This window comes from Mus caroli, chromosome X, assembly GCF_900094665.2.
Source record: "Mus caroli chromosome X, CAROLI_EIJ_v1.1, whole genome shotgun sequence".
NCBI lineage: Eukaryota > Metazoa > Chordata > Mammalia > Rodentia > Muridae > Mus > Mus caroli.
In genome coordinates, this window is record NC_034589.1 from 7,670,382 (window position 1) to 7,685,134 (window position 14,753).

Consider the following 14,753-nt stretch of genomic DNA (forward strand, 5'->3'; position numbering starts at 1 on the left):
CACACACACACACACACACACACACACACACACACACACACACATTTTCTAGAAAAAATAAATCCTTCCCAAATCATAGAAAATCCAGCAGTGCCAATCATTACTATCTCTTTTTAAAATTTTTGGTTTTGATTTTTATTTTATGAGCACTGGATCCCCTGGAACTGGAATTACAGGCAGTTATAAGATGCCCAACATGGGTGCTGTCAACAGAACTTGGGTCCTCTGTAAGATCAGCAAGTTCTCTTAATGTCTAAGCCATCACTTCAGCCATCCATTCTTTTATGAGATTAAGAAATAGAGAAAAATAATCCAAATACTGATGTCATGTGAAAATGTATTTAATAATTTTCTAAGAGGCATGGTAGCATATGTGTTTAATCCCAGCACTAAGGAAGCTAAGGGAGGTGAATCTCTGTAAGAGACCTGCCTGGTCTACATTGTGAATGCCAGGCTAAACAAACAACTATTTTTAAAAATAAAGTTTCTTTAGAATATCTGTCTTTGTCTTTTAGCCTTGAGTTTACAGTAAGCTTGCTGTCTTTGCCTCCCAATTGCTGGAATTGCAGCAAAGAGCCATCATGCCTGGATTACCAATTCCTAAATTGCTTTTTTTTAAAATCCAACTTACAGCTCTCTCTGCTTCTATGTCTAAGAAAGGAATAAGAGGAAATGTGCTAATAAGGCCATCAAGTCCATATTCATATTTGTAAGCCTAATACTGAAGCCACCAAGGTAAATTTAACCAAGAAGCCTGAAGCTGCAGATATCAATGTAAAGCCCACTAGACCTTTAGGACAAGTAAGTCATAGACTATGAAGTATGGTCCAGCAGTCTAATGGGAGAACTCAGGCATAGGAGAAACATCAACATTGGGATCTAAGAAGTGTAGCAGCAAGCTTTGGATGCTTCCTCTTCAGATGTCCAGGCCTTCTCTGCAAAGATGATAAACAAAGCATGTTCATGTGAACAGACGTTTTACATAGATTAGATTAATAGCCATAAGAAAAACCTTTTAAAAAATGTTTCAGATTATAATTACATTTCTCCTTTCCCTTTCCGCCCTCCAAACCCTCCTTACAAGCCCTCCTGACTCTCCTTCAAATTCATGGCCTCTTTTTTCACTAATTGTTATTGTATGCATGTGTATATAAATATAATACAACCTGTATGTGTGTGCTTTCCCCTGGGGAAGACCACCTCTCCCACTCCCAGCTTTCCTCAGCTGCTTTTAGTTCTCTGGGTGGGGTTGAAGCCTCATGGGCTTCTCTCCATCCAGTTTGGCATGCTCACTGATGTCATGGTTGTTCAGCTCATGTTTGGCCAGTCATATTGGCAAGGCTTTATGAGTGTAGCTCCTGATGTTACTACGAAACACAACCTCACTCATCTTTGGCTCTTACAATCAACAAACTCCCTGGCTCTTACAATCTTTTCACCCCCTCTTCTGCAATGTTCCTTGAGCCTCAGATGCAAGAGTGGTTTGTAGATATATCCATTAGAAGAAATCTTTTTAAAGAAAAAAATAGCATAGGTTACAACAGGCTAGTAATAGGTTTTCCCCCCACATATTAGCATGTCTTAAAATATGTTGATTATACTATGAGATAATTATATTCTCAATTTGATCTGTTATCCAAATAGTCTAGTAATAATTTTTCAAATTCATGTGAAATATAATTAAGAATGGTCTCAGTGAAAAGAGCTTCCTGTTTTACAAGCATCTAATTACTTTATAAATACTTCCTTTAAAAGAAGACATTTATTCAAAAGATAATCATGCTAGAGTGACAGCTCAGTGGCCAAGGGCACATGCTATTCCTGCAGAGGAACCTGCTCCATAGACTTTTTTAAAAGATAGTATCTAGGTGGGCATGGTGGCCCATGCCTTTAACCCAACAATCAAGAAGCAGAGGCATGTGGATATCTCTGAAGCCAGTTTGATCTACACAATTGAGATCATGCCTCCAAAAAAACCTGGGGCTGGAGAGATGGCTCAGTGGTTAAGGGCGCTGACTGCTCTTCCAAAGGTCCTGAGTTCAAATCCCAGCAACCACATGGTGGCTCACAACCATCTGTAATGAGATCTGATGCCCTCTTCTGGGGTGTCTGAAGACAGCCACAGTGTGCTTACATATAATTAATAAATAAATGTTTTTTAAAAATCTCTTTAGAAAAAAAAACTAGTAATCTCAAATTCAGTATTACATTATACTGCTTGACTAAGGCCTAATTAAGATAACAATATTAAGCCTAAATAGAAGATGGGAAATTGTTCATATACAAATAAATTCAGACAGTTCTCCTTTTAAACTAATAGTTTAAGGGACACAGGTGGAGTCAGTGAAACTGCTAACCTAAATGATGCAATATATATAACACTGTCCAAGGATTATAGGAAAAGACACCTTTTCCTATCTTCTGAAGCCAACCTATTTCCATCCAAGTGGTCTAAGTAGACCACCCTCTCCCATCAGGATGATCTTTTCCTTGTGGGGAGGGTATAAAATGAAGTTTATTTTGGGGCATGAGAAGGGGAGAGGGTGAGAAGGGAGTCTGGGAAAGAAATGGGACAGAAAGAGAGAGGAGAAAGAAGGGAACAGGCCAGCCAGGAACTCATGGAGAGATGGGGGTTGGAGGACAGAGAGTCAGGGTGATCATACTTACAGAGTATGCATTTAGGTACTTTAGAGTCAGTGCCCAATGTTTCAGACTACTCATTTGTCCTCGGTTAAGATATGGAAACTGCTGTCATAATAAAATTTGGGGAACTACTACAGTATAAATTTAACAAAGCGTGTATATAGTTATTTCTTAAATACATATTCCAGGTTCTTCCTTTTCTTTTAAACAAATTAGCACAATTTGTATTATATGTATATATACATATATGTACACACACCACAAAACAACTTGCAGGAATTGGTTCTCCTTTCACCATTGTGAGTCCCAGCAGGAATCAAACTCAAGTAGTCAGGCTTGCTGGCAAGTACCATTACCCTCTGAGCCATCTCACTAGCCCTAGAGTTTCCTTTTCTTCATCATAAAATCTCACATTCTGAGCAATTAAGTCTATCCAATGTCCAAATGCAAAGGTATGATATAAAACTCTTTTAACAAAAATTTTGGAGCTTTTCACCACACTGTAATACTACAACCCGAGACAGGCTTAGAAATAAATTAGGAACACACAAAGAATATCTTTCGTAGCATATAACTTTTATTTTTTTTTGCTAAAACACACTAGGTGCTCTTGAATATATTTATATATTCCTAAGAGTTATTAGAGTTCCTTTATCTGAATTTCTCTACTTATTTTTAGGAATGAAAAAACAAGCCTAAAATTTTAAATATTACCCAAGGACTAACAAACTTTTCAAGTTTCGTGTCTGCTACAAAGATTTCCTCAAATTTATTTTCCTGCTAGGTAGTCACATTGTCTCTGGGTTTCTCACTTAATATATTCATTCAACAACTACTGACGACTTTCTTTATGCTGGTTTAAAAACTATGCACAGACAGCAAGCAGCATGAACAAGTTAGCTGTGACTCTTGCCTTACTGACTTATCAGGATTCAATAATTACTGTGAGATGGTCTAGATCTAATCATCTGTCTCTTATTTACAGAGCTCCTTGAAGCTGGAGAATTCAAGTGTTTGCTGGATGATGATGATGTAACTAAAATAAAAACTGCAAACAGTTCCATAGATTGTATTATTTAATCTTCACAATCCACCTCAAAAGAAAACTATCCTATCATTTTCATTTTACAGGTAAAGGAACTAATGATCAGAGATGTTAACTAATTTGCCCATGACTTCACAGCTACAAATAAATGAATGAATAAATGATACTTTACCTACATATTCATTTCAACATATTATTTATGTAACAGAGCATGTATTTAACACTGAGAAAGATCACATATAAAATTGTTGAAACTTACATACAAAACTGTCAAAAGAAATTTGAGCATGGCAGAGACATTCTACAAGTAAAAAACACTTAACCTTCACTTTAAATCACTAATCTATGAAAATAGCTTGTGAAGCAGATATCATTCCTTCTATAAAGACAAAAATGTACCCAAAGGTTACCAGATCAGATCTTCAGGGGATGCCTTACAAATCACAAAGCAAAGCAATCCGATATTCAGTGGGAAAAAAAAAAAAGCAGAAAGGCTGAAAATGTGTTTCTTTAAAGCACAAAAGTGGATGCATGAACTAGCAGTGATATAATAGCTATCTGCATACCATAGCCAGGGTAGAGACCTCTGGAACAGAATAAACCATTCTTCATTTAATAAGCAGTAAAATCTATCTATGGTTCAGTGATGTCCTAGTTTGTTTGCTACAATAAAACACTGACCAAAACCAACTTGGAGGAGGAAAGTGTTTATTTGGTTTATATGACCCAGTACTAGTCTGTCATTGAGGGAAGCCAGGGAGGAAGAAAGCCAGCAGGAGCAGAGGCAGGAACCATAAAGAAAAGCTGTTTAAGATGAGAGAGAGGATGAGAAAGGAAAGGAGAGAAGCATACTAAAGAATCCTTGACACCAGAAAGAATGAACATCTCTATAATGGAATAATTTAAGGAAACAATATTAGTGTGATAGATACTAGGAACTTAAAGGAAAATATAAAACAGAGAAACATTGTACTTAATCTTTACTTTGTCCCTCAACAAAAGGCTTCCATCTAATTCATGGCCAAATACAAGCTAGTGAATGGAAATGGCACTATTTTGGAAAAGCAAACTATTTTACTTAAAAGCCAGTACTCAAAATCTATAAAACACAAACACAGTGAAAAAGAAATCTGTATTATAAATGGCAACTGAAATGTAAGCTCCATATTGGAAAAGCAGAACATCCCATCAACCTGGCAGCTGGTGACAGGTACGTTCTCTACAGTGGCAACTGTACAACAGTAGCATTTTTTCACTACTTAAGTGAGCAGTGCTGGCAGCTGAGACAGATTTGGAAGCTGCAGTTTAGGACGTGGTTTTCAAAGTCAAATGCAATTCACTATGTATCACAGGGCATAAGAAATCATCCACCCTAGCCTCCAATAAATGCCTCTCTGTAAACCTTACTACTTCTGACTCAGAAACTTAGAATAATTAGTCTGGGGAACAAACACTTGAGGAGTAAAAGGGATAAAGAACGTTTCAAAACCAATTATATCGTGGACATATAGTCAAGATTCCTTATTTCCACTGCTAAAGAATATATAGATTTATCAATTAGTTTGATCACAAATGCTAATACTTCATCTTAGATCACTGGTTCTCAACCTTCCTAATGCTGCATGCGACCCTTTAATGAAGTAGTGCCTCATGATGTAGTGACCTCCAACCATAATTATTTCCATTGCTACTTCATAACTGTTAAGTTTGATACCCTTATGACATAATGTAAATATCTGATATATAGTGTATCTGATATGTGACCCCTGTGAAAGGGTCATTTGATCCCAAAGAGGTCCCAACTCACAGGTTGAGAAACAAAGTCACAAAGAAAGAGAAAAAAAGAAGTAATTTCAGAAGGAATAGAATAGTCTACCAAAGAGGTGAGAAGTGTAACTGGAAAGTAATCATCTTTTACAGTAATAAATTTTAAAGATGAAAATTAGCCTTATTTTAAAGAAATCCAATATGGTATTTTTTTCCATAACCTGAAACACCAGTAAACTGTGGCCAAAAGGAACAACCTTTAGAAGCAGATAGAATCCTATGTGATCTTAGCCAGAACACTCCTCACCACTTCCTAAGCTTAATATTAAAAACGATTTTATATACAGTGTCTATTTAAGTTTTCAGGACAATTCTTCCGATTCATGTAATGTTTCCTCTGGGGTACTAGAACTCCAAGTCACTGATATAATCAATACATGCGAAAGCCAGAGTAATTAGCACAAATCAGAAAAGCTAATTTTTTCTCTATGCTTAATTATGTATTTTATATATTATTAATCCAGTGTTTACATAAGACTGGTTTTAACTCAATTCTCTGGCAAATTGCATCATTGTAGGCACAATTACAGAACTTAACGTACATAAGTAACTTAAGCATTCTCTTTTAATAAAGTGTGTGTGCAAACAATCCATACTAAACTAATGAATTTCTTATTAAATTAAGGCATTGTAGTAGAAAGCTATCATCAACAGTTACTGAAACAATCCTTGTTCTGTGTTGCTGCAAACATGAGACAATCACCATGTTAGCACTAGATAAGTGTCATAAATCAATGCAAACCTTAAAAGGCCCAGGAAACCAAAGCCAAACACAGGCTGAAACTAAATTCTTACACAACAGGGTCAGAGACATAAATGCATAGAAGATAAAAATCCATGTTTTGGTCTGATAGTTTAAATGCACTATAAAACGTATTTATTCTACTTTGGAAAATATTTAATCCTCTGAAAAGCTAGTCCCGGAAACTAGCTTTTAAAACTGACTCTTCATACGTGATTCATTTAGTTTTACAAATTACCTGTGTCACGTCTCAGGATTCTGCCTTACACTGTTCTGTAACGGGGTCTTGGCACAGACCTTTTTAAAAAGTTCCCCTGACAGTTCTAATATGTAGCCAGGTAAAGCACCACCACTTTAAACCAATTCAGCATTTGGGGACAATAATTACTCCAAAGTTGATAAATACACTTTTTGCCTTTTAATGAGATTTTATTAAAACTTCTCAATTTATCCCACAGCTAATGAATGGCTATTACAATGCAGGTAGTGTGTTTAGCAATGAAAAAATATGTTTGTTACATATTTTCCTGCCTTCAAGAAGCTACCTATTAGCTAGGTAGAGAGACCATAAATAAGTAACTGTAATTAAATATGTTATGTGTTCTCAGGGTATAAGCAAATATAGTATGCCTGGCAAACTTGCATGCCGTCCATGAGTCATTGCTTCATCATTCCAATTTCAATCTATGTTCTAGCAGAAAAAGAGAGTCAGAAGTTCCAGGTTACTGAACACTCTAAAACCCAGGACCAATATTCATCCTACATACATAAAAATAGTACATTGTATGATCCTCTTCCAAATATACTGCTTACACCAGAAAGATGGTGGGGTTTTATGTTTTAACTTAAATGTACTGTTTTAAAACTTATTTCATATACCATTACTAATTTTACATTTACCTACAAAACTATAAATCTGCAGAAGGAACAGTAAGTGATTATGACAAAATTAGTTATTAACTTGTATTGCATAATACCTTTCCTTTCCAGCAATTTGTTAAGATAAAAAGTTTGGGGACTAGATGGGTGTGGTGGTACTGTACAATGAATCTCAGCATGTAGGAGGCAGAAGCAGAGGCAGGTGTATATCTATGAGTTGAGGACAGCCTGATCTACAAATCATATAGTAAAACTGTCTCAAAAACAAAGAGAAAAAAGGAAGTTTGTGACTATAATTGTATTTGCTTCAGTAACTTGAAAGATGCCATATGAAAATGTTATGGAAACAAAAATCATTTAAGAGTTTCTGCAACTTTCAAAAAGAAAACACAGAGGGTGTCGCCTTTCTCTTTTGAAAAGAAATAGCACCTTCCTGATCTTTATAATTAAGATACATGATTCTTTGCAAAGAGCAATCTCTCTCCAAATCTCCTTACCTCAAGTTCTGTTCTTAACCAAGAAAAAGACACCAAAGGGGGTTTAGATTACATTGGAAATTTAAACCAGGCGTGACAGCATATACCTTTAATCCCAGCATTTCAAAAGCAGAGACAGGCAGATCTCTGAGTTCAAGAGCAGCCAGATCTACATAACAAGCTCCATGCCATCCAGGGCTGCATTCCTGAGAGCCTCCCTCCCTCCCACCCTCACTCAAATTGAAATTTCCTTACACCACCAAGTAGAGTCTGAAGCCTAGCTCATAGAAAAGGAGCAAGTAGGTAGGTGAATAGGCAGAAGCATGAGTGGGTGGGTGGCCAATATGCCTTAAAAAACTGAAATTTATTTTAAAGAGCCTTAGTGAAAATTTAAAACTCTTAAGATATTGTGGTGTAAACACAATTTGTGATACCAATCTGATACAAAAGAAAATCAAAATTCCATGGAGTCTGGCTAGAAATCATCAAAAAAGATTTTTTCCGGATGAACGATGATTTGCAAGACCTTTCTGTTTAAGCTCATAATTGAACAAATTCTAAGTTTAAGTGTATGCTGTCAAGGTCTCTAAAGAAAAAAAAAACCTCAAGCGAATTTCAATTTCAGGATCAATATATAATGACACGATTTCCCGGAGAAATCTTCAACCTTTGCACGGGGTGAGGAGCACCATCATTACAGTCTTTAAGACTGAGTCTATCTTGGATTCATTATTTCAAGGAATGGCATTTTATAGACGACACCAACCAAGTCAGATTGTGTAGGATAGGAATGAAATTTCACAGTTCACAGTAATGCAGGCAGCCACTGACTAGGTGGCATATCAAAATTCCCTTGCTTTTTCTCCTTCTGAAGCTGCAGAACAGAATGGATAAACTTAATTCTACTAGGGGTGTCTTCTGAAAATATTTTCTCAATTTTAAGTCAGCACAACACAGACTTCTAACATGAAGCTGACCACATTTGAAATCTACACTGCCATCCTTTCAGACCTGAAGGAATCAGAACCAATCACCAAAATTGATTCAATGCTAGCTATTTCCATCACCACAATATATGCAAGCAGCTTAATCCTACATTTTCTAATTATCAACTTCAGGCTCACAACAGCTATAACTAAGATACAACAAGCATCACTCACTCTCATAGTCATTTGTGTGGTTTTTGAGAAACATCTCATTTGTCTTCTTTGTGTTCTCACAACAATAAAGAAATGAAGGAGATTTTTGAATTTTTTTCTCTCTAAAATTGTGGCAGTAGACTGTGGATATTAAGCACTTGAAATACGACTATTTGAACTGAGGTATTTTGCATTCTGCTTTCTTGATTAAAATTTAGAAATAGTAAATTCAGTTAGTGGAAAACTTTTATGTACGTTTGGAACAACTTGAATATGTGACTCTACTTTTTTTTGCACATGCAAATTTTATGAAACCTAAATAACAGATCAAATACTTCTGGTAAAAAATTAGCTTAGCGTCAAAATTGAGATGTTCTGTTAGTGTAAAACATACATTGCATTTCAATGGTTCAGTAGGAAAAGATATACAGAATGGCAAAAATTTTCATGCTGAAATCACTAATTATATATAATGTATTACATATATATTTTACGAAAATTGCACCTTTTTGTTTGAAATCTTTCTAAAGTGGCTACTAGAAAATGATAAATTACACGTGGCTCTCATTAAATAGCTTTTGAACAGCGCTGCTCTGAGCACATCCACAAAGACTGTACCAGACACATTTGGACAGCCTCCTCTTAACAGATAGGCTGGTCACTGAACAATGGGGCAAGGAGCATTTGGGTCTAAGAAAAGAGTGTAGCAAGCTCTACCCACAATTTCACCATGTGAGCCGTATTGTAATATCTCAACATGGAGGAAAAAAAAAATCAGTTACCCGTACTCAAAAAATTGAAACTGAGTATACCGCAGACAACTTAAAAGAGCTAGAGCCAAATGCTGTCTTGGTTTCATTTCCCAACTGTGAACCTTAAAATAGACAATAAAGCACCGCTTCCAAAACGAAGTAAAATATTCTAATACTAGCCATCTAACGAGCCCTATTAAATAAGCAAAAATCGCTCTTAAATCTGATCTCAACTTCCAAAGCCAGAGAATACACGCTGAGCTAGGAAATCAACTTCAGATTGCCAGCATTTCCCTCACAAGCAAATTAGCAGGATTGTGCACTTGGAATATTGTTTGACAAGAATGAAAAGGAAACAATTCAAAACAGATTTCAGGACTGGACAATTAGATGAGGAACTGCAGATTTAATTCTCAATCAGGACTGTGATTAATCTGATTCCCTGCTTTTCCCTAGTGTAATTATACAACACAGATGAAAGGATGAGCATTTGGACTGTCAGTTCTATATTCTAGACCAGCCCGGTGACTCAAAGCAGACGGCTCTACCACGCTAACCACCATCCCAACAACAGTGGAAGGGAGCCTCGAGCACTGATTGTACAGTCATTGCATAACGAGGCATTAAAAATTTGGGTGCCCCCAACTCTTTCTATGTTTGGCAGGTGAAGAATTTGCTGAAACTGGATGCATCCGTCTTCAATGACCCTCTTAAATCCGGGCATGGGGTGAACACAAAGGCATCTGTCTAATATCCTGGCACAATAGACACACACCCCACAATTAAAATCCCCGGACGCGCTCTCTCGCTCTCTCCACACAAGCACATGAAATGCAGGCTGCTCTTTTCGTGAAAGGTCTATGGTACAGGAAAGGTAACAAAAACCCCAACTGTTCCCAGGAAGCAACTACAAAATCGGTCCTGCCATGTCCCTGTGTAACCGTCAGATAAAATGCAGGGAGCCCGCCCCACGCCTTATGGGGTGGCCGACCGGGGCTCGGTGGCCTCCACGCATTGCTAAGAAGCCCCCAGACCCCCTTCTGCCAGGAAACCCAGGTACACGTCTAAAAATACTCCAGGGTGAAGAGAACGAGGGAGGCAGAGGGGAGGGAGAGAGGGCAGGGGGCAGGCCCGGAACGGGTGCGGGAGGCCCCGGGCATCGCTGAAAAGCATTTTTCCACACTCCCGCTCCCTCGCGTGGAGACTCACTTGCCGATCACCTCGCATAGCTCGTACACATCCTCGAACAGCACGTCGTCGTCGGCCATGGTCCGGAGGGGACAGCGGCCGCAGCGTGGAGGGTTCTGAAAACTGGGTTGGGGGCGCCCAAGAGCTCAGTGCCCGGCTCCGGGCTCGTGTCCTCCACTCAGGACCCGCAAGCCCTCGGTGCTGAGGAAGCTCGACTGGGGCCGTGAGGCCCGGAGACTGCAGCGCCTTTCCTCTGCCGGCTGCCGCCCCGGCGCGGGCGGCGGGGCCGGGGCGTGGGAGCGAGGGCGGCCCGGGCCCGGCGCCGCCCGCCCGCCCGCTGCTCCTCGCGCGGTGGCTGGCGACCGCGCTGCCGGGGCGTGCGGACCCTCGGGGACCGCGAAGCGCCGCACTCTCCGCTCGTCAGCCCGCGCGGGCCGCGAGGCCGCGACCGCTCCCTCTGCCCGAGACCGGCTCCGGCGCGGCGCGGGGCAGCTCGGGCTACAGGGGGGGCCGCGACAGCACCATGGAGGGAGGATCGTCGCGAAGGGAGGTGGTGGCGGCTGATCCGCGCTGGGGACCAGGAGGCGGCGGCAGAGACGCTCCCTCCTCCTTCTCCTCCTCCTCCCGCCGCCGCCGCCGCCCTCCCGAGTGTGGGAGGGGGCTTCGCGGGATGAGCGTTCAGTGCGGGCGGGAGCCGCGACCGCTGCCTTCAGCTCCTCCCCTTAGCCTCAGCAGCAGCCAGGCTCCTGAGCCCGAGCACCCGCCTGGCGCGGACTAACCCTCCTCCCTTTCGGCCCGCAAGGCAGCGAGACCCGCAGGCCCCGCCCCTCCAGCCCGTTGGGAGGCGTGGACCGCGGAAGGAGGCGGAGGAAGGGAGGGGAAAAAAAAAAAAGCGCTCCCAGTGGCGCCTGCGCGCAGCGCCCGCAACGTCACGAAGAACCGGCGGGCGCGGGGAATCTAGAGGGCGCTGGGGGTCGGCTAGCGGAGCTGCCCGGGTTGCGGGTTGCAGCTGCTGAGGTGGGGCTGGTGGAGGTCGTCGCCTCTACTCCCAAGCTGCGACCAAGTGGAGAAGAGGGGCGAGGGACAAAAGGTCCATAGCAGTCTGCACGTTCTTAGACGGCGTGCTCAGCACTCTGGCAGCTTTCCCTCTTCTTTCGTAATCTCAGAAAGCCGTTCCCCAGGTTTTTGCTGGGGGAGGGGGGGAACGCAAAGAAAAGGTTCTAATGAATGAAAAAGCCTGAGAGGAGGTGGAGAGAGGTTGTCACTCAAGACCGTGTTTGGCGGCGGTGGATGCTTTTAGTGCCACCTTGCCATTCCTTAATGAAGATGAGGGCTGGGGGAGGGGGAGAATTGTCCAAGGAAAGGACGGAACAAAAACTGCAGAGGAAGGTGTACAACAAGAACAGGGAACTAGCGAAACAGCTTCGCCTGCCACCCGCTCCAAACTCACCAATATCTATGCAGTTTCTATTGCTGCTAGACAAAACCTAGAGACGGACCTGGAAAAATAGTGTCATAAAGAGACTTTAAATCCATTGAATATTGTTCCCCAGCACCAGCATCTGCTTTGTTCACTCCCTATAAGTGTTGGAGTTCTTAGCATAAGGAATGGACGCACAGGGTCAGCCGCGGAGTAAGGCTGTGGGTGTTGCCGCTGTGCTAGGTTGTATGCAATATGAAGATTTCTGTTCAACTGAGCATGTGCAGAATGAGCGAACGCCACCAGACAGGTATATGCCTTAGTTGAAGACCAATAAAAAAAGAAGTCTTTGTTCCTCCTCATAGCAGAAGTGTCCAATTAGTTCATAAGTCAGCTCTCCAGAAATCATCTGTTAAAATTCTCAGCGCGGTATTTTTTAAACTAGTATTTACCAAAGTGCAGGGGGCAGGGTGAAGATAAAGCCCATTTCCTTTAAAAAAACAAAAAGCAAAACGATCTGTACAAACCCTTAATCACTCCCTCGAGAGCCTGGCTGATTTGCTTGCTAAATATTTGGGAGCTAAACCTTCTTTCCTTTTCATTTCTTTCTTGCAAATCAGGGGAAATATAATTGCACAAATAGGTTTTCCTCCTTTCCCAAAGATTTTGTGTTTTCTCTAAAGAATGAGCTTCAGAGCCCAAAACACTTTGTCTTCTTTGGGGGCCCAACAGTTCCAAGTCGCTTACCCCAACCTATCATGTCTACCTGCCACCCAATGAATATGGAATCATCCACTCTCCTCTGAACCCCAGGTCACCTTGTCAGCCTAGCTTCCTTTCTCCTGCCAAAACATGAGCTATGCTAAGGTTTGTCTACTTCATTTTGGAGTTTATCTTTCGTGGAGAATTTCTCTCAAAAGTAGAAATGGATGATTATTAAGCAGAAAAGGAAACGCAGGTGGAAAAAAAAAATAAGGGCAAGGCTAAGCATGGTCTCTGTACATGGAGCGCTGGTTTAGAGCTGAAGAGTCTTAGTGGCTAAGTGGTCCAATTTCCTTATCTACAGCAGTTGGGGGTTTATAGATGGATTGCCATACCAAAAGCTACCCCACACCTCCACTATCTGATAGCAGTTGTTCTAGGTTTGCTGTGGGATTATGCTTAATCTTTGTTGGAGAGATGGATTCATTAAACTAACCAATACACAACCCCCCACAGAGGTTGGCCTAATCTTATCAGCTCTTGACACTTCCTAGTCAGTCCTTGCTTAAAGGATTCAAGATCTTCTAATCACCACCAAGTTTTTAAAACGTTCCCTCCAGCTAGGACTCTCCTAGCTCCTAGGGTGGTCTATCAGTTACACAAAGGCTCTCAGCAACCCACAGCTCCTAGAGTTTGTATCATGGACTAATGGCAAGTGGAAATTACTCTCTGCTTCCAGGATGAAAATAACCAACCCTTTTAGATGAAGTTATTTATTTCCTAATTTTCTTCCAAAAAGCCAATACTTTACTCTAAATACAAATGGTTAGGTATCAATAATTTAATTCTGTTTTAGATAAAGGAAATGGTAAAGTAACTAGTTGCATGAGTTAAAACTACATTTGGTTTTGTTAACCAAGTCCTAACTGTCATTTAAACAAATGGGGGTAGTGACTTTCTCATTTGACAGGAGTCTGGAGATGTGTGGTTACTGACATTGGATCCACTAACTCCACAGTTTCATCAGTGACCTAGTTTGTTCTTTCCACTCTACCATCCTTGATAGTCTGTCTCTTTCCCTTATCTTGTTCTTCATCATCACAAGATGGGTGCCACTTTTTCAAACATCAACTGTGCAACAGGAAGGCGGTGAGGACAGGTGAGGTCTTTTTACTCCTGTCTTATCTCGCTATTTAGTAAATAAAATTATTTTTCCCTTCTTACTTGTCTAGACCAAAGTCACCTAGCAGGCAACCTCACTTGCAAGAGAGGCTAAGGACATGGTGTTTTTGCTTTCTCTTTGGAGGTGGATGAGAAAGAAGCCGTGTGGGAACAGACATCAGTAATCAATCAGCAATCTGTAGAGTATAGGGAAATTACCAATTATTATTATTATCATAGTGTAGTAATGCTACTAGTATATAACTGATAATCCAAAAAATTTTTGGAACTCTCTAAGAGCACCAAGGATGTAGTTGGTACTACACAAATTTGACTCTTAAACTTCATTACAAATCTTCAGTGATTTTGAATGTTTGTTTGAATTTCTCAAATTTGAGATAGACATTTGCAGGTTTCCTAGCTTCCATGTAATTTCAGTATTACTCAGATATAGCAGGGAAAATAGACTCCAGGGAAATATTAGGATAAGGGCCATGCGGAGGTCAATGTGGCATAAGGCTAATTTAGGCAATTTAGAGATCAGCCTCATTCTGCAGGATGACTCTTTAATCATATAAATTATTGTTGACTTATTGAAAAATTAAAATTGACACTGTTCTTATCTGGAGTAAAGTTGTTGCCTCATGGCATAAACAGGGTGTTTTAAGCTCAAATGGAACATTTATTGGGACGTTATTCATTGTTCCAATAGAAACCATACAGATTATACTTATACTTCAATAGTTTGTGGTTCTTTGTTAGTCATTGGTTGAATGTGT

General features: G+C 40.6%; 1 protein-coding gene across 9 annotated transcripts in view; it reads right to left on the reverse strand.

Annotated features, from left to right (window-relative positions):
- Cask (calcium/calmodulin dependent serine protein kinase) overlaps positions 1-11,433 on the reverse strand; it is a 323,785-nt gene extending 312,352 nt beyond the window's left edge. For 8 of the 9 annotated variants that reach the window (XM_021152785.2, XM_021152784.2, XM_029473084.1 and 5 more), the window contains exon 1: positions 10,713-10,996. In XM_021152785.2, the coding sequence (XP_021008444.1) occupies positions 10,713-10,771 (59 nt within the window). In that variant the 5' untranslated portion in view covers positions 10,772-10,996. Of the gene's footprint in view, positions 1-10,712 lie in introns of all 9 variants that reach the window. The other variant, XM_029473085.1, reaches the window with a different exon arrangement.
- Between the last annotated feature and the right edge of the window lie 3,320 nt (positions 11,434-14,753).